This window comes from Ursus arctos, unplaced genomic scaffold (genome assembly GCF_023065955.2).
Source record: "Ursus arctos isolate Adak ecotype North America unplaced genomic scaffold, UrsArc2.0 scaffold_1, whole genome shotgun sequence".
Lineage (NCBI taxonomy): Eukaryota > Metazoa > Chordata > Mammalia > Carnivora > Ursidae > Ursus > Ursus arctos.
The window spans coordinates 17,107,289-17,127,447 of record NW_026622763.1 but is presented as its reverse complement, the minus strand read 5'-3'; the positions used below and the strand labels follow the sequence as shown (position 1 = coordinate 17,127,447).

General features: G+C 41.1%; 1 protein-coding gene across 7 annotated transcripts in view; it reads left to right on the top strand.

Annotated features, from left to right (window-relative positions):
- Positions 1 to 20,159, top strand: part of NCKAP5 (NCK associated protein 5) — a 933,280-nt gene that overhangs the window by 859,586 nt on the left and 53,535 nt on the right. For all 7 annotated transcript variants that reach the window (XM_057317349.1, XM_057317357.1, XM_057317348.1 and 4 more), the window contains 2 exons: positions 16,361 to 16,675; positions 19,378 to 19,514. In XM_057317349.1, coding sequence (XP_057173332.1) covers positions 16,361 to 16,675; positions 19,378 to 19,514 — 452 coding nt within the window. The remainder of the gene's footprint in view (positions 1 to 16,360; positions 16,676 to 19,377; positions 19,515 to 20,159) is intronic.

The window sequence follows — 20,159 nt, the reverse complement described above, 5'->3', positions numbered from 1 at the left end:
AGAGACTATCTTTATGAAACTCTTATATTAAAAGCCCAAAGGCCAGAACCTTCTCTTTGGGTCTCTTATGGAGAATGTATACAGCTGGTGACAGCCAGAGGCCTGGGGGTATGGTTTGATAGTGTGTTGATGGTAGATGTGGAAAAATAATTTGAAAAGGACAGTCTTTTTGAACATGAGGTTATTTAGAAATTGAGATTGAAGAGAGAAAAGAGAAGAAAGTCTGCATCACACTAAATAGGTTTTAAGGTTTATCAGACTATGTATTTATTTTAAATGATACCTACAAAGCCTCATTGAAAAGAAAGTCCTGGAAAAAAAAAAAGCCTCCCCACTTGGTTATAAATACCTTATTGGAGTCCATAATGGGGTAGTTATTGAATTAGAAAAAAAGAAGATAAATATCAGAAGACCAAAGCTCAAAGATGAGTATCTTCTCAGCAACATCTTGGAATTTGGTCTGAAGAGGAAAAGTGGGGAATGATCACAGTAGTTGTCCAAGTAGTAGAAAGAGCTGTTGACTTGGAGTGAGAAGACCTGACTTTGAATCCTGGCTGCCGCATGTGTACTTGTTTCCTGAGAGATACAGGCCGCCTGTTTGTGTTCTCATCTCTAAAATGGAGATTACCACTGAGGCATAGTGTTGCTATAAGATTCAGTTGAAATAACGACTAAGAAAGAATATAGCAGACATTATGGTTGACTTCCCAATATTCGTTTCCACGTCAAGGGTACAATGTTATTAGGACACTTATGGTAATTTTCCCTGCAAGCAATTAGTCTGGGAAGCTAGGCCCTGTGCCAGTCAATGAATGGCTGCCCCCAAGCGACATGGGTTGGTCCAGGAATAAACTTGTGACCTCATTTGGCTAATTTTCAGGGGACAGGGTGGTGGGAGATGCAGAGAGAAATCACAAGAAGAGCCGGCTTCTCTTTCCCTCTAGACTTGGGAGTGTACAGGTGACGGATATGAAGCTGCTAGCACCAGCTCCTACTGACATGGAGCCAGCGCTGACGCATGGGACGGAGGCCCTAGATTAAGGCAGCCCTGAAGCTTGCTCTGCTTCTAGACCATGAGCTGATGCAGCCTTACTGTTTAATGTGTGACTTTCCACCCGAAACATCCTTACTGATTCAGAGTGCTCGGCAAACACAGGACAGAAGGCAATACTAGAAGCATGTAGCCGTCAGCCCTGTGAGCTTTGTGGTTTGTATAGGACTTGCTCCAAATCCTAGCTCTCCTACTTGTAGCTCTATGACCAGGGGCAACTTTATTTACCTTCTTAAATCTCCATTTCCTTGTATGTAAAATGTGTCCACTGCATATTTTTTTTTAAAGATTTTATTTATTTATTTAACAGAGAGAGAGACAGCCAGCGAGAGAGGGAACACAAGCAGGGGGAGTGGGAGAGAAAGAAGCAGGCTCCCAGCGGAAGAGCCTGACGTGGGGCTCGATCCCAGAACGCTGGGATCACGCCCTGAGCCGAAGGCAGACGCTTAACGACTGAGCCACCCAGGCGCCCCCATATTTTATCATGATCTGATGCAAGTAAAGCTTTTACCCTGTAGTAAGCAAACCGCAACTGTTGTTAAGCTGCAGAAAGATGAGGTATGATGAAGGTCAAATGCATTTCCACAGGGCATGTCCGTTTAGAGGCTCTGGTTCCTATTTAAGACCCTCTTTGCAGAGGAGAGTCGGGCACATAGCCAGAGAATCCAGGGGTCTGTGTACGCCCAAGCGAGAGAAGTACTGGCCTATAGAGTCCCTGGCAGGCTGGCTGGTACTGGGGATCTCCACCCCGACTAGGAGTCAGGTTAATGAATAGAATGAGCCTGAACTTTGGAGTCGGACTGGCACTGTCAGGTGACCCTTTTCTTCTCCGAGCTTTGCTTTCCTCCTCTGTCAAATGGGGCTAATAGTAGCTACTAGCTGGGATAGTTGAAAGGATAAAGGAGTAAACGAAGCCCCTTGTGTGCTGCCTGATCTGGGATTAAGGAATAGCCCCAGTTGTGCTCCCTGGGGACCCCTGAAGACACTTCCTTCCCAGCATCACATTCAGATTCCTCTAAGGAGAATTCGAGGTTATACCTGGGGAAAGCCCAGTTCCTCTGTTCAGCCATGTTCAGTCAGGATTGCACTTTTGGATTTCAGTGGGTTTCATTTGGATTCTATTAGCCAGCTGGGCATATGGTATTTAGGACCAGGTATATTGAAGTATAACTTACATACAACAAAATATACCCTTTCCAAATATACTGTTCCATGAGTTTTGATTAATGTATCAAACTGTGTAACCACCACCACAGTCAAGACATAGATCACTTTCTGGGTGCCTGGCTGGCTCAGTCAGAAGACCATGAGACTCTTGATCTCAGGGTCATGAGTTCGAGCCCCATGTTGAGTGTAGTGATTACTTACTTACATAAATAGATATGTTTTCTTAAAAAAGATCTATACCATTTTCATCACCCCAAAATATTCTCTTATGCTCCTTTGCATGAGATCCACTCTCAAGACCACTAGTCCCAGACAACCACCAATTTGTTTCTATCACTATAGGTTTACCTTTGCTAGAATTTAATGTAAATGGAACCAGTCATATAGTATTTGGGGTTTGCCTCTTTTAATTAGTGCAAATGCTTTTGAGAAACATCCACATTATATGTATTCACAGTTGTGTTTTTGTTTCTGTTCATTACCAATTGGTATTTCATTGTCTGAATATACCATAATCTGTTTATCTAGTCACTAGCCAATGAACATTTTTGCTCATTTCTAGTTTGACCTATGATGCACAAAGCTGCTCTTAACATTTGTGTAGGAGTCTTTGGGTGGACGTATATATTCTTTTCTCTTGGGCAAGTGTGTTATTTCTGGGTCACATGATGAGTGTATGTTTAACTTTACAAGAAACTATCAAACTGTTTTCCGGAGTGGTTTTACCATTCTGTGATCCTATGACCAATGTAGGAGAGTTCTTCTTGCTCCACATTCTCATCAACATTTATTAGTTTTCGCCATTTTTATGGGAGTGTAGGGGTATCTCACTGTGATTTTAATTTGCATCCCCCTAATGACTGATGATGTTGGACATCCTTTCCTATGTTTATTTGACATCCACGTGCCTTCTTTGGTGACACAGGCTTTCAAACTTTTGCTCAATTTTGTACTGAACTGCTTTTTCTGTTATTATTGAGTTATAAGAGTTATTTTTATTCTGGATCCAAACCCTTTATTAGATATACTTTCTGCTGTTTTCTTGCAGCTTGTCGTTTGCCTTTTAATTTTCTTTGTAGTGTCTTTGAAGAGGAAGGTTTTTTTTTTATCATCTAATGTGTCATTTTTTTTTCTTTTATGATTTTTGCTTTTGAGCTCTATTTAAGAAACTGTTACCTGATCAAAGGCAGAGATAATCTCTGTTTTCTTCTAGAATTTTTACAATTTTAGCTCTTATGTTTTAGTCTGTGCATTAGTTTTTGTATACAGTTTGAAGAAAGAGGTGAGGTTCATTATTCTCCATAAGAATATTCAATGTTTCTAGTACATTTTGTCCAAACATTATCTTTCCGCCATTAAATTATCTTGTCAACTTTGACAAGTGACAGTATATGTGTGAGTCTATTTCTGGAATGTCTGTTCTTTTTTCCACTGAACTATATGCAAATCCTCATCCAAACCACATTCTCTTGATTAGTATATAACCCAGTACAATTTAAGTAACATCAGTCCTGACATTGTTTCACTTTTTAAAAAAATGTTTGTATTTCCCAAATACTCGTAGAATCAGTTTGTCAATGTCTATAAGAAAGACTGGTAGTGTTTTGATTAGGATCGCCTGGGTTATAAATCAACTTGGAGAGAATTGAATAATATTGAATCTTCTGATCCATGGACATATTTAAAATGGGTTTCTCATAAACAGCATGTAATTGCTTTTTTTTTTTTGTAATCAAATCTGACAAATTCAGCCTTCTAATGACATGTTTAAGCCATTTACATTTAATGTGATTATCTAAATGGTTGGGCTTAAACTCCCATCCCAATATGTAACTTTCTACTTATCCCCTCTCTATTTCATATTTTTGCCTTTTTTTCTGCATTTTGAATTATTTTTTTATGATTCCCCTTTATCTCCACTTGCAGAGTATTAGCTGTACCCCTTAGTGATTGATCTAATGTTTAAATGTAGTCTAATTACCTCTTTACTTTAGCGCTATCTATCTTAGATAATGTAAGAGATTACTTTCATATAACCTCTCCCATCCTTTATACTATTGTTATATTTTATGTCTGCCTATGTGAGAAACCTTGCAGTATACTCTTGCATTTGCTTTAGTTACTGATTTTTTAAAAAGATTAAAAAATAGAAATATATTTTATATTATAACCTATATTTACCATTTCTGGTGCTCTTTACTTTACATCTATATTTCTACCTGATACCCATTTTCTATCGGCCTGTGAAAATACACTTAATATTTCTTACATTAAAACTCCTCTGGCAATAAGTTCTCTCAGCTCTTTTTTTTTTTTTAAGGTTTGTTTATTTGAGGGAGAGAGAGAGAGCATGAGCAGAGGGAGGGGCAGAGGGAGAGAGAGAGAGAGAGAATCCTCAAGCAGACTCCCCACTGAGTGAGAAGCCTTATGCGGAGCTCGATCTCAGAACCCTGAGATCATGACATAAGCCAAAATCAAGAGTCAGCCACTTAACTGAGCCATTAAGGCACCCCTCAGTTCTTGTTTGTTTTTAAAAGTATTTTTTTTCTTTGATTTTTAAAATAATTGAAAAGTTGCTTAATTGGAGTTAATTTTATAAGGTTAATAGGTTTTGGTTTTTATTTTCCACTCAGCACTTTAAAGATGTTTATCTACTCTCTTCTGGATTATGTAGTGCCTGACATGAAGTCTGATGTCAGTTTCGTCATTATTCTTCTGTAAAGTATCTTTATTCTCAGTTGCTTTTTTTTTTTTAAGATTTTATTTTATTTATCTGATACAGAGAGAGAGTACAAGCAGGGGGAAGCTGCAGGCAGAGGGAGATGCATGCTCCCTGTTGAGCAAGGAGCCCAATGTGGGACTTGATCCCAGGACCCTGGGATCATGACCTGAGCTGAAGGCAGCCGCTTAACTGACTGAGCCACCCAGGCGTCCTATTGTCAGTTGCTTTTAAGATTTGTCTTTATCATTGATATTTAGCAACTTAATTATGATGTGCCTGAATGCGTTTTCTCCATGTTGGTTCTGGTTGGAATTCAATGAGTCTCTTAGATTTGGGGTTATAGTTTTTATCAAATATGGTACATTTTTGGTTATTCTGTCACATAATTTTTCTTCTCTTTTTTTTTTTTCTTCTGGAGCTCCAATTACACATATTTAAACTATTTCACATTGACTCGAAGGTCACTGATGCTCTGTTTATTCCTGTAAGTCTTTTTTCTCTATATACTTTATTTTGAATCAGTTATATCCTTATGTCTCCAAGTCCCTGGTTTTTCCTGCTATATCTGATATTTCTGCTGACCTATTATCTGATATCCCTGCCAATCCATTATTAATCCTATACAGTGTGGTTTTTTTCCACTTAAATAGGCTCTTTTCCTGTCTATGATATTCATTTGGGTATTTTTGTTATTCTAATATCTCGTAATTAAGTTCAAGTCTTACTTTCTATCTTTGTACATATTTATAATATCTACAATATTTTTTAAAAGATTTTATTTATTTATTTGAGAGAGAATGACCGAGAGAGATAGCACAAGCCGGGGATGAGACACAGAGGGAGAAGCAGACTCCCCGTTGAGCAGGGAGCCAGATGTGGGACTCGATCCCAGGACCCTGAGATCATGACCTGAGCCAAAAGCAGTCACTTAACCAACTGAGTCACCCAGATGCCCCAATATCTACTGTATTTTAAGGTTCTTTGTTATAATTTTATTGTTTCTCGTTACTTCTGTTTCTCTTGACTGATTTTGCTCCTGAAGATGAATCATATTTTCCTGTTTTTTGCATGCCTAGTGCTTTCTGACTGGATGTCAGAGATTATAAATTTCATGTTGTTGAGTGCTAGATTTCAGTGTTCCTATACAAAATTTTGGACTTTGTTCTAGGGTGCTTTTAAAGTATTTGCAGATTAGTTTTATTTTTTCGAGGCTTACTCTTAAGTTTTGTTCTCACAAGTTCAGGGAAGCCTTATTCTAGTTGTAATTTAGCCTCCTTACTAAGGTTTGACCCTTCTTAGAACTCTACCCTATAGTCCACATATTAGAAAGCCTAACCTCCCTGAATGGTGGGAAAAAACTACTTTCAGCCTACGTGAGCTCAAGAAATTATTTAATTTAGTGCTTCATAGTAATTGTTTCTCTGATATCATGAATTTTACCTCATGCATGTTCAGATTAGTATGTAGCCAAAAACTATAGGCACACCTCTGCTATTATCTTTTCTTTCCAATATACAGCCCTGCCAATTCTAGCAACCTTGATACCCACCCCACCCTACCCCACGAACACACGCATCTGTTTATCTCTTCAGTTCAACAGGATCCGCAGGCTCCGTGTTCCTTCTCGCTGTGTTTCAGTCTGGAAACTGTCATCAGAAGGTGGCTGGGGAGACTGTAGGGCTCACCTCATTTGTTTCCCATGACTCTGAGGTCAAGTTCTATGCTGCCTACTGTCCAATATCTGAAAACAGTGTTTAACAGAGTAGGTGTATTCCTGTTGCAGTTAATCCTTAATGGACAGAAGCAAAAATCTCTCTGTATTTTTACCTATAACCATATCCACTGGTCTGCTGGATTTCATTACTTCTTTATTATCTCCCTGTAGAGACAACCATGGAATATTGGTGAGTGGAGAGTAGCAGCTGAAATGGAAAGATAGGCTCACATCAACTTCAGCCTCCTCTTCACCCACATTTCAGCTGCAGTCACATAAAAGAAAAATATATGATCCTTAAATATTCACTTAAAATAGATTACCTTATAATAATTAAAATCCTGAACCAAGCAAGTAAGGCATGTTAGAGTGAATATTGGAAGAAAAAAAAAAAAGAAGAAGTTTAGGGGTATGAAGACTGGGGCTTTCTGATTTATTGCATGTAATTTAAAAAAATCATTGAGACTGATTAAATATAAAGACAAATGGAGAAGAACACCTATGAACTTTAAATTTTTATCTTTCTGGAGACTTTCATTAAATATATATAACTTCCGTAATATGAACAAACAAAAATAATTTGAAATTTTAGAGCATGTAAAAATTTAATATAAAAAAGTTAGGATAATAATACGTAGGACGTATTGTAAACATCCTAATAAATTTTTATCTGTTGCTAAGTGGATACATCTGAAGCTCCCCCTGCTTCTCTGTTTTTATACACTTCTTGCCAAATCAAGCTGTTTTGAATCTCTTCCTGCAGCACCTTACCCTCAATTTATTTTCTTTCCTCCCTCCCTCGGTTGCTTTATCAAAGCAGATGTTATCCAGGCAGGTGAAATGGAGAGAATATGCAGTAGTCCATACAATTCAGAAAACCTGATATAGAGTAAAAAAGATTTAGAGGGACAAAATTACTCGTAATAGCCATCTATGTCTATCAGATTCACTAGATAATTGTTTAACTTCCTTTTGGCAGGACAGATAGAGATGGAGTGGATGCATGAGAGAAGGTAGATCATTGAACAGATACACGGATAACCTTTTGGGACAGACATGTTGTACTTTCTCTAAGGGGAAATCATGACTTACTAATTTGGGAATGTAATCTCAGAATGCTGTAAGTCTGTGAACAGAGGAGAATCAGTAAACATCATTTGTTTAGATCTTTAACATGTCTTTCATAAGCACCAGCCCAAAGTATTTGGAAAGAAGATACAAACAAATAGCTAAATTATAATTCGATTGGGAGGAAAAAAGTTGAGGATAGAGTAATTTTGTCATGGATAGAAAATGAACAAGGATAACAGGAAACAAGACGGAGAGATAAGTTGACATTTCTTCACATAGAAAAATGGTGATCATAGATCAGGGCTGGAGCCATTGTGATTCTACATTTTTATGGGAGTCTAGCAAGTTTTGCTAATGAGAGTACAGTGTTGTGTTTTGTCTTGTTGTTTAAGTTAGAAAAATATCAAAGTAAAAAAGAAGACTTGACATATGGATAGGAAAGTAGTCAAAGGGTAGTCATTGCTTTGTGGGGGGTTGGGAGGGATCTGTGTGCGTGTTCATCATCAAGGACTCTTTGACCTAAAGCGACAGCTCCCAAAATAGGATGTTTGGGATCCAAGTCTGGGATCCAGGTCTGTTCCTAGGTCAGCTGACCAGTTTGAACGAGTGCTGGCTATTAAACTACACTAGTCACGTTAGACTACTCTTCTGTATCACAGTAAAGATTGCATGCAAGGCTGGGCATTGTCTCACATGACAAGCATAGTAGCAAAGCATGACACGAAGGAGTTATGTGAGGATCTCAAGATTTTTCAGTCTGGAGGGGTAAGAGAAGAGAGATAATTATTAACATTTGTAGAATCAAAAAGGGTTCAGAAACTTGCATAACGAATCCCAAAATTCTAGACCAAAAGCCACCCTCAAAACCTTAGAAGAGGTTGTTTCAGCATCATTGACAGGAAGAAACACATCGTACAGCAAACTTGAGGGCTTTTTACCCCCTCGGATTTTACCAGCTGGATGTGTAAATAAAAACAAGAAGTGTTTCTATGAATTCATGGTCTACATGGGCATTTGACATGCATTTCTCACCTTTTCCAGCTGATATCCTTAAATCACATCCCAGCACAATATTTTATGTGATGCTACTATCAGATGTGGAGTATTTATTTACCAGATACCAACCCAGCCTAAGGTGGCATATTTTTTATATTGGTTTAAATAACCTGTCCTTCATCTTTACAAAGGCATTTCATGGTCTGGTTTTTCCCTTTAATTTTTTGTCATGTTAATTCCCTGTGATTTTCTCATATTCACTCTCTGTGTAGCAGTGTCCCAGACCCCCAATATCCAGGTCTTCCTTTCTATCAAAGGGAGCACAGGGGACCGGAAAACAAATTTACATTCTTCTATACACTTTTCAAGTCTCAGAAAGCTTAAATCCACTTGGAATTCAAAGGCTGAGTATCCTCATGCATTCCAAAGCCATCAAATTGAATTTACTCTTCCAGAAGGTCATCTTAATGCCACAGCCAAAGGTACCCAGTGGTTGTGAATAAATAGCCAATATAGTCGTTTTTTACTACTTTGAGAAAGCCACGGAGTAAACTTAGAATGTATAACCTACATGTAATTGATGTGGCTTTGGCAACAGGCTTACTTTTTTTAGCTTGTTTCAGCCGTACAGATGAAGAGAAGGATGTGCAAATAAAGAGATCTGTTCTCCCATCTGTGGTTTAAGTTTCTGGTGCCAATACCACACGTAGCTTAAAGATGTTTAGGAACCTGGAGAGAAGTCATACAAAGACTTATTTACATGACCACTTGCATTAGAAGAAGGCATGCCAATTAGTAATATGGCATGGATCTTTAACACCCATACAAACACCCTTCCTGGCTGGTGCATCCTATTGGGTCCTCGTTGCATTTATTGGCTGAAACTTGTAGATGTGATGAAAATGACTGAAGTAAAAAAACCATTTGGATTTTAAAATTTTCTCTTTTCCTAGGATTTATTAGTGTTGAAGAGGGAAAAAAAAAATCCATGGTTACTGAGGTAGTTTGTTTGAACCTCTAAGACAGGGCAGATCATTGCACAGGAGCAAGTACAACTTTTTAGGGTAGATGAGCTGTACCTTTGCTAACTGAAAATGATGGCTTACTAATTTGCAAATGTCCCCTGAGAATGCAATAAGTCTGTGAGCGAAGGAACATCAGTAAACATCATTCATTTAGGCTTTTTAAAAAGCTTTTCAGGGTGCCAACTCCAAAATGGATTTCTTGAGAGAATGGACTCCATCTTTTCTCTGCATGAGGCAGCTTGCCACCAACTCCAAGTACTTTGCTCTGTATTCACAATTGCTTATTGATGATGACAATCAGCTAACCCCCCGAAGAAAGGGTTGCCAAAAGGTAATTGGTTAGGAAATAACCGCAAGGTAGTTGTTCAGTAAAATAGACCCAGGTGCTGCAGTAGAATACTAACCAGACGGACGTTTGGTTTACCTTGGGTTCCATGACAGTGTATGTTAGCAGCCCCCACCTTTCCCTGACAACCACGTGTGGAAACTTATTGAGCCCCTGCTTTGTCACGAGCACTGTGCCAGGCTTATTACAAATGAGCTGTCATTGTACATGCTTAGAATAGTTTTCAAACTCCGTTGTCACACAGCCAGCAGGTAACCACGCGAGTCTTCAAGCCTTGTCTTTCCAACTCTGACACCTGTTCTTTTTTCACTTCCTTCTGAGAACTCAAGTCAGGTTTTCTCAAGCCTCTCCTATCCAATAATCTCTTTGAACAAATACGTTAACACTACCAGGAGTTTGGTTTTACAGACTCAAGCGATCACGGATTTGTGTGGTAGGATCTGTGAGAAAAAGTTTGAGGCGTTTTAATCCATGGAAGAGAAGGCCTAGGGGAAAATTAGCAGCACTTTCCAAACACTCAAAAATTCCTTGCTAATTCAGATTCCACCAACTTGGAAATTTATATTAACCGAAACAGCGCTGGAAATAAACTTTCCCCCCTGCAGCTATTTTTAAAGATAACAGTACTGTCTGAAGAAAGAGTATAAAACAAGTTTGGAACAATCCACTTGAGAGAACAAGTTGTTTTAAAAGAGAGAAACCTCACTGTTTTGCGTAAATCCTTCTAAGATGTTACCGAATAATCTCATTTACTCACTACAAATGATCCCCAGGAACGGGACTCTGTACGAGCTTAGTTCTTCTACTACTATGGGCACTGATGTTCACTCGGGACACCAGCACTCAGCACGGCATCAAGAATCCCTGAGGATTGGGGCCAGGGTGATGGTGCCACTCTGGCTTCTAGACCTGAGACCTTCCGGTCTAGCAATGCTTTGCGGGAAGGGGATGGGCAGGAAGACTGAGAAAGGCAACAAAACACCATTCCAGGAGTTGTCCTTCGTCTTGGTCACAGACCCTTGCTCTAAGGACTTGGAAGTATTAAGAAATTGGTCTTTAAAATATTCAGTAATTCTGAATGATCTTATCCCTCTGGCTATCTGAATTAACGAAGTCTGAGCGTATGTGAAAAATAGCTCTACCCGAAGAAGGAAGTCAGCTATTTTCTTTTGTTGCCAGAGTCAGAACAAAAGACAGCAGATTGGGGTTTCAAAAGGAAAGCTTCATATTCACTTTAATTTCAAGAAGCATTTCAAAAGACTAGAGCTGTTTTTTCTCCACCTGTTCTTTTCATTACACTCAGCAAGAACTATGTGTCAGGCACTGTGCAGAGCACTGGTGATGGAGAGTAAATCAGTTAGTCGATCAGCCTGGAGTTATTATCAGCTCTGTCGGCACCTAATCACCATGTTGTTGAAAAAAGGACAATGTAGAATCAGGAATGGACTTATATGGGAATATTGAGGAGATAAATAAAATCCAGTCTGCCTCCAGGATGCCTACAGTCTAATAATATTTGTTTAGAGAAGTGTGCTATTTTCTGAATGATAGCTGTGTGCCTGTTCCAGGCATCATGCTTTGTTTACTAGGGGCTATGTGTCTAGTCCTCAAAGCACCCCCATGATGAAGGCTGTATGACCTAATTTTCAGAGGAGTAAACTTAAACCACCTGCCAAGACCCCTGGTACAGGGAGCATAAGTGCTAATGTTTGTTGGCGAACTGAGTGGGGATTTTTATACTGTGTACCCTAAGTTAAGAGTTGATAAATCCCCATTGGAAATGTTTCTCCAGAACTTCTTCTCTGCCACCATCCCATGCAGAACCTCACCTTTTTTGGCTACTCACCCACTCTGGGCGGTTCGTCTCCCTCTCAGGTACAGTAACTTCCCTCTGTACTGAAGCTTCGATGCCAGACAATATTCCTAATCCCAGCACTCTGAGATTTTTCTCAAAAAAGGGGGGCCTAAAAATTTCTGTATCAGGTGCTAAGAGACCATAAAGGTATCCATCTCCTTGCCTGCCTGAGATCTGCAAAGTGATGCATTTGAAGTGTGAGTTAAAAAGATCCTGAGTCTGTCTTGTAAGCAAGAAATTCCCTGCCATTCTGCTGAGGATGCCCAGAATGGATCCCGGGGGTGCTGAGAGGCGGAGCCCTCGGCTCTCAAGTAGCCGGTGTTTTCCTCAGTGAGCTACATCTTTGCTCTGTGTGCCATGACTTTAAAAGGGCTGGGAAGCACCACTGTGACTCATCCTATGAAACGTCTAGAGCTTGCTGATGCCAATAAGTGAGAGAACGTAACCTTGAGAGACTGAGAGAGAGCGAGAAGGCAAATGGGACAATGAGAAGGAGGTGGGAGGACTGACCAGGGTCAGAGATGCGAATGGTGACCTTGGAAGAATGAAATGCGCTGGTCCATCCAGAGACCCAACCCTTGAACTCATTAACAAGGCCCTGTTGGCAGCTGTTCACACGGCCACAAACGTGAACTTATACTTGTCGAGATCAAGACTGTCAACTCATTCGAGATGCAAGGTCAGCTTGCCACTTTGAACTTTGTTCCTATCACAGCCATTTAATTACTTTGGGAGTTCTTATAATTCTCTGAGGAAAGAAAAAACTGGCTTCAGAAGTACAATACCTAACATTTTTTCAGGTTACAGTATTTTTATGAACTGTGAGCAACTTACAGCACCTTAAAGAAACTACATAAAGAAGGTGTCAGCATTTTCAATATAAACTCCATTTCCAAAGGTTTATGCATTCTGGAGAAATTTGCTTGAGGGTGAAACTTGGCATATGGCACCTGAGTCCCTGACTGTCTACATCTCATTTCATAGGTACTTACAAATGAGTTCTTCAAATTCACTACATTTGGTACCTGTAATTTATAGAAATGAAAAATGGCTTTAATAGCAGGTGGTTTGTGAGTTTAGCGTCCGAGCACACGGTTCTCAGGGAATCTGAGAACTCAGGAATACCAAAAGTCCTGTGTTATAGATTCTGGTACAACAATATTATAAAAGGAAAAAGGGAGAAGGAAAATAATTTAAGGGGACAGAAACCAGTTGGTGTTTTCAGAAGCATAGACTGTACTTAGCCTGCCTTCATCATTTTTCCTACCCCAGACCTCTCCTCGCCCTATTTCCTGCCTTGTGTTTTAGACCAGGCGAGCACACACGGGCCTTGGTGGCTGGGGCTTTTCCCCAGAAAATCACTGAAAACGCAGCCAAGGATCTCATTTTGCTTTTTGAGTCTTCATTTGAGGGGACTGGATTCAGTGCTCTCTGAGCCATCGAATACTTGGAGGAGAGAGGGTTCTTAGACAAAGCCAGAAAAACTACCCTTGGAGGCAATGCCTATCGTCTAGTCCAGAGAGCTGTGATTAATGCCAGAAAAACCTTGGCATGGAAGTCTATGGATACAATTGAAGAAGGCAGAGGGAAGAGTTACTGAGCAATCAATGTCCTCAGAAACCATGCAGATCAGGGTGTGCAGGCGTCCCACACGGGGGCAGCAACCATGTAAATACAGGTTAACAGTAGGCTCACACCTCAGGATGGGGAGTGTAGGAGCCAGCTAGAATTCAGGTGCCTGCTCCAATTCCAGAGGAGAAGCTGAGTGCCTTGCCTAGGAGCGGGACAGGGGGGCCATTCTGTGAGATTTCTGCTCACAGCACTGCCTCAATGGCTGTTAACTGAGTGAACCCCACTTCTGGATTTATCTGTACTTTTGGGAAGGCTCAGGATAGCTTGATGGTTAAAAGCCCGGTCTTTGTTGTTTACACCCGACTGGATTCAAATCCAAGCTCTTTATCTGTAGTGCTTGGCCTTGGACAAGTTACTTAACCCTTTCGAGCTCGGATTCCTCATTTGTAGATGGTGGGTGATAAGTTTGCTAAGGTGAAGACGGGACGCCAAGAAAGGAGTGAAGTCCTAGTGGCTGCGATAGGCAGCCAAACTTGATGATTTGTGTCTGCAAAAGGAAAAGAGCTCCCCACGTCTCATCCTGCTGAGCACGCTTAGGTCAGGGCTAGGCATTTCTGAAGGTGCTGGGAGTTAAGTTGTCACGAGGCAGCCTGGGGCGTGTGGGGACTGACACATCTCAGCGGTTACAGCCTGGGAGTCCGCTTCCCGCTGCCAAGCACTGGGACGTTCTGATGAAGACCCACTTGCTGCTGTGTGAGACCGAAGTGGTTCGGCCTCTTAGAATTGCTCCCAATACAACACACGGACACGCTATCTCGGAGGGGTTTGGTATTTCTAGGCTAAAATGAAGAAAAGACCTTGAATTCTGAATAGCAGGGTCTTTCCTTGGAACTCTTCTAGCCACGCCTCCCCATGCAAACAGCTGCTCCTTTCTCAAAAAGGCCCTTCTGTAACAATCAGGTCCCCTTAACTGAAGAGGAAATGAAGGGAGAAGATAATGAACAGTCTTTGAAGCTGGTTGAGAGTAAAGCTGGCCAGGTGGAGGCCTTGAAATGAATGGGGCTAAGGCTTAGCCCTAGTGACCCTGAAAAAGAAAAGCCCCTCTCAGGCCATCACCATAGGAATCAGGGCCCTGGCAGTCCCTGAGCAGTGTCTGAGATCCCGTGGTGTATGAAGCAACCAAATGAGAGAGAGGCTATCTGCATCTTCCCACTAAATAATCCCTTTGAAAACGGAAGCTTCTTCTTTGACAGGGACTTGGTCTCCCTAGTGCCTCCAAAACGAGCACCAAACCTACTAGAACCTGTAACAGCAAAGTCTGTCCGCAGCCCTATCCCCCCTTTTCTCCTTAGTGTTAGGAAGTCCCCAGAATCCTGCTACTCACTTGCCCCAAAGAGGTTTTGAGGAAGAGGGTAGGGAATGGACACGTTCGGGAATTCTGATACTCATGGCTCAGCATCAAATGAGATTGTGTAAGGAAGGCACTGATGGATAAACTATCCACCTACCAGGTACATGCTAATATCTGATAAATATGCTAAACATTCTGCATATGTCACTGTTCATTATTTAACTCTTTCAGCTATCTTTCACAGTATGCTCCGTAGCGTTCTAAATTCTAGAGATTGGATGGCGAACATATTTTTATCCTCGCAGCTGTCCCATAAGGAACCTGAGACCTCCAGAGGTTAAGAATCCTGTGTCGGGGTTCGTACAATAGTTATTGGCAGCTCCCACTTTCCAAGCCGTTGTTCCATAAAGCACCACTAAAATGTTAGCTGTTGAGCCTCTCGATGCAAAGGTTATGCTGTATTCTGTTGTATTTGCCACCATGCCCAATAGGTACTAAGTCTTACTTAGTCTTAGAACTAACTTTACTAAGGATGTTTTATTTTAGGATTATCATGTAAACAGGAGACTTTGGGGGTGACAAGCAGATCTCAAAAGTTGTCTCATTGGCTTGGATAAACCATACCACCGTTTCAGAAATCAAATATGCAGTAATTTTTTGGAGATATGGTATTTTTGTCTGTACCTAAAACTTCTTAAAGATGAGACACAGCAGAATATGTTACACATGTGTGGTGAAATCAACTCAATTTGTTTTAGGGAATAATAGTTTTAGGGATCTCTGGGAGTGACAGGAAGTCCAACAGGTACTGATGGGTTGTGTCACTGCGTGAAGTGAGAGGGAAAGACAAGCAGTGACTCTGTAGTCTTCTCAATAAGTTGACTTCAAATGGCAGTTGGGTCAAATGAAGCCCACAGGATAAAGTGGTAGTGTCACGGGTAAGGTACCTTTTGGGGTGACCCTTACAGCGTGTGAATTACTTGCCCTCGCAGTTAAATTGAGAGGCCAGAGACTTAGTTAACTGTCAAGCGGATGATAACTCATGTAAGAGATGCATAATTACCTTTGTTAGGACATCACTTCAATGGGTTATGTGTGCTCATTACTCATCGTATTTCGGTTAATAAATTTCACCTAATTGGTTGAAGTCATATGATTCCCAATTGAAATAAAGGTGACCAAAAATAATTTCTGGTCTCTAATGACTGGTTTTTTTTCTGTGATAACTCTAGAGAGCCATCCAGGGTATAAGTACATGTGACTCTTAATGCCAGTAATGGCTGGCTGTCTTACCTCATATTATGTGAAGGGAACATTTCTATGTTCAACTAAATGTCTGTTTGATACCATTCACTGGAAATTTACTACCCCATTAATAGTCTTTCTTCCTTCTAGATCTCCCCCTTCCTCCAGATCAGATACAAATGCTCACGATCCTCTTATCCTTTTATGTGAGCCTTCTCTAATCCTCACTGTGTTATTTTGTCTAGAATCCAACTGCCTGATGAGGACACTGGACAGTGGGATTGGAACCTTTCCACTCCCAGACTCGGGAAATCGCTCCACAGGGCGGTACATATGCCACCCAGACTCCCCAGAAGACACGGAGCCCATCCTGTCTCTCCAGCCAGCACTTTGTGCAGCTTCGTCCATCAGAGCTCAGACCCTTGAACGAGAAGTGCCTTCCTCTGCGGACAGCCAAGCCTCTGCAGATAACGCCATTGTTCATTCCACATCCGACCCCATCATGACGGCCCGCGGGATGCGACCTCTTGAAAGCCGCCTCCCCAAACCAGCCTCCTCAGGTAAAATGCCTATGACCTTCCAAATTAGATTGTTTCCACACCAAAATAATGCATTTGCTGACCAAAAAAAAATGGAAAACAGGCAGCAGAAAAGATTTCCACCAAGAGGTCAGTCAGTGACCTCTGCCTGATGGGAATGTGGAGGAGTGAAAATCTCTGTATGTCCTCAAACAAAAAGTAAAAAGACACGTGTTAAACATCATCTGCTCTTAGTATTACGGTACGGGATATACACACACGGAAATAAGCGCATAAGCCCAGGTCTATGTATGGACATACAAACTGATGAAGAAAAAAAATAACGCACACACAACCTACACATAGGATTTTGTCTTTTAAAACCTAACTCTGAATATAGACCAGTTTAGGCCTGAGACATATTGTTTGCCCCCTAACCAGAACTGTATGTCTTCTGACATAGTGCTGTCCTGCTCAAATATATTTATGTGTTGAACTATAAAAAACTTAGTTTGATATATCGGCGGTAGATGGTGCATTAAATGCAACAGAGTGGAATGAGCGTCCTCACTGAGACGCACCGCCCTTCGCCACAGTCAGTTGAAAACAAGCTTCTGTGATTAAAGACAGGACCAGGCTAAGGGCCAGAGTTTTTTCATTGTTCTCTCAAGATGAAAAATATTTATTGCAGGGCAGGATGACGCCAGATAATTTTTACTTGACCAGCTTATGCTGCATTTATGACATGCGTAAGTATCTGAACTAGAACTCTAAAGACTCTCTTTTATGATTTGATGACGAGAAAGGAGCCACAAGTAGAAATTATACTGTCGGCTTTTGAGAAATTAGAAAAGAAGACTTTTAATTAAATATCTTCGAATAAATGTGATGAAGCTATTCCCACGGCTGAGTTCTTCATACAACAATGCTAACTACCATGAATGTTTCATCACAAACTTCTGCTCATTCCAAGCCAAGGCTACATTTTAGAAGGCTGTAATGCATATTATTTTTTAAATAAATGCATTGTTAATTAATGACACAGCCTCCAGAGATTCAGGGGCGAAATCTTAGTTATAGATTATGTGCTCCATGCTTGAATAGTCACATGTGTGACCTCAATTCAGCGGCGGGCTGCCGAGTAGACTTCATGATTAAACACTGTCATTATAACAAATTGAATAGAAACCACAAGCCTTGAATTGCTTCATAAGAAGGGGATTGGAAGGAGATTGTTCTGATCTTGCTGCTAATATTCACCGTGCTGGTTTTTGGAGGTTTGTGTCTTAATTAAATTGTCATGAAGGGTTATTAAAAAAAAAAAAAAAAGGAATATATGGTAGAGAGTGAGATCAACAGAACAGAACCCCTGGGTATTTTTGTGTCCCCCACCCCGCAACTTCTTGTCTACCAAATGATGGCGTCGCTGTGGTCCAGAGGCAGGCCCGCCTTTCTAAGGCTGCTCTTTTCTCTGTGGCCATTGGCGACTCACTTGAAAAATCAGGGAATGAAGGACTGGCTGGAACAAAAAGGAAAGTGAGGTTATTCCCACTTCAAGGAGTCCCTTCCTGTTTCATGCGTGTATTTCAATTGGATTTTCACTTATCCGCATAATCAAAAATAGAAGTAACTGTACAAGTCTCACAGTGCTGATGAAAATACAGTGACTTCGCTTCTGCTCACAAGCAAAATGCTATTGAGAGGCTCTCACAGCATGTCCTGTTGGTAATCACTGAGGCTGGAGGAAAATAACAGCGATTCTCCTTTCTGGCATGAGGAAGGAATTCACTCTGCAGGTTAATCTACTATTAAGGGTGATGGGGGAACTTTCTTTAATCGTTCCCTGCTAATTACACCCTTACTGCTCAAAGTGTGATCCATAGGCTAGCATCATCAGCATCGCCCTGGAGCTTTTCGGAAATGCAGAATCTCAGACCGACACTCTAGACCTCCTGATTCAGACGCTGCAATTTAACAAAAGCTGAGCTGATGCGTCTGCACATAAAAGCTCACGAGTGCTGCCCTGCAAGATCTTTAAGAGCACAGTTGCCCAGGGCACATTCAGAGTGCACTGGAATGACCTTAATGGGAATTCTAGGAAAATAAGGGTTCCCTGCCCAAGTATGTTTGGGAAGGGTTTTTTTTTTTTTTTTTTTCACTTTATTATCACAAGTTAAGCTCAAAAGAAACATGGGGGAAAGGTCTCTCCTTTTGAAATCAGGCAACCCAACACTCTCAGAATATACTTATTCTCTAAATAGGAATCCTCATAAAAGACCTGGAAAACACTTCTCTCTAGATTTATAGTATTGTCTTCAGAATAGGGCGTATTATTTAGGGCTTCCAATTCAAATCCTTTCTTTGGACATTCTGACAATTTTCAATAGTGCAATGAAGGCTCTGAGAAGTGCTCCCAAAAGGAAACCTGTTTATTATTTGATGGTTAACACTATTTGAGAGTAATCGATGTTTCCCAAAGGGTTTGCTCGCTGATCCCTTCCTAACATGAAAAGTCTGTCAACGTTTTGTGGAAAAGTTTGCCTTCAGCTCTCCAAGATGGACATCCTCGATAGATACACGTGACTATGCAGTGATGTTTACAGGGGACAGAATGTTGGGATACCCAGCTTTGATCGTATTGGGACCTTTTTTATTATTTCTGAATGCCTCCCTGCCTTCCCTCCCTAAGCTTGTAAAGAGTTGAAGGAAGCAGATTGTGATTTCCTCTACATTCTCTCGTTTAGGAAAAATCAATTCCCAAAAGCAGAATGAAGCAGAACCAAGGCCTCAGACCTGCTCGTCATTTGAATATCCTGAAAACACAATCTCAAGTGAGCAGCTTCCAGACTGGCGGGGTGAAGACCCCACAGCTGAGACCCAGGTAAGGGGGAGGCTGACAGGAGGCGGACACTCTCCACCTGTTGCTCCTGATGGTGAAAACTGACCTCCTTAAACACTTTGACGACAGATTCAATTTTTGAATCAAATTTGTCTTTGGCTCCGTGAATAAGAACTAAGGCCCAAGGCTCAGCTTTTTTCCTGCATTATGAAGGAACACCGTGGGTTGTTGGGAGGAATTAAAATGCTTCCACAGATCTGCCCCTAGATGCTTGAGGCCTGGCTGCTTTGCCCAGATTAGACGGTACAGAACGGGCACTCACTTTCCCAGGCTATCAGAGCACCATTGAGAATGATTTAGTAATACTTGTTCATCATGTTATTCTTACTTTAACCTTTACCTCGTTCCTAGGAGACAGGTAAAGGAGGTATAACTGTACCCCAAAGTAGCCAGATGCCTTGCCAGTGTCCGTGAGACCTGCGTCTCTTCATCCTCTACCGTTTTTGCTATGAGATCTTCGTCCGCCTTGACATGGCACACATAGGCCTCCTTACGTGCGATTGGACCTAGGAAGTTGCTCAGGGCACAGGGACATTTCTGTCATTCCTCAGGGTTACTTGGTATTCCCTCCTATGCTTTCTCCTGTTTACCCCTTCCAGCGAGTTACCTGGGCCATATTCAGCCTGT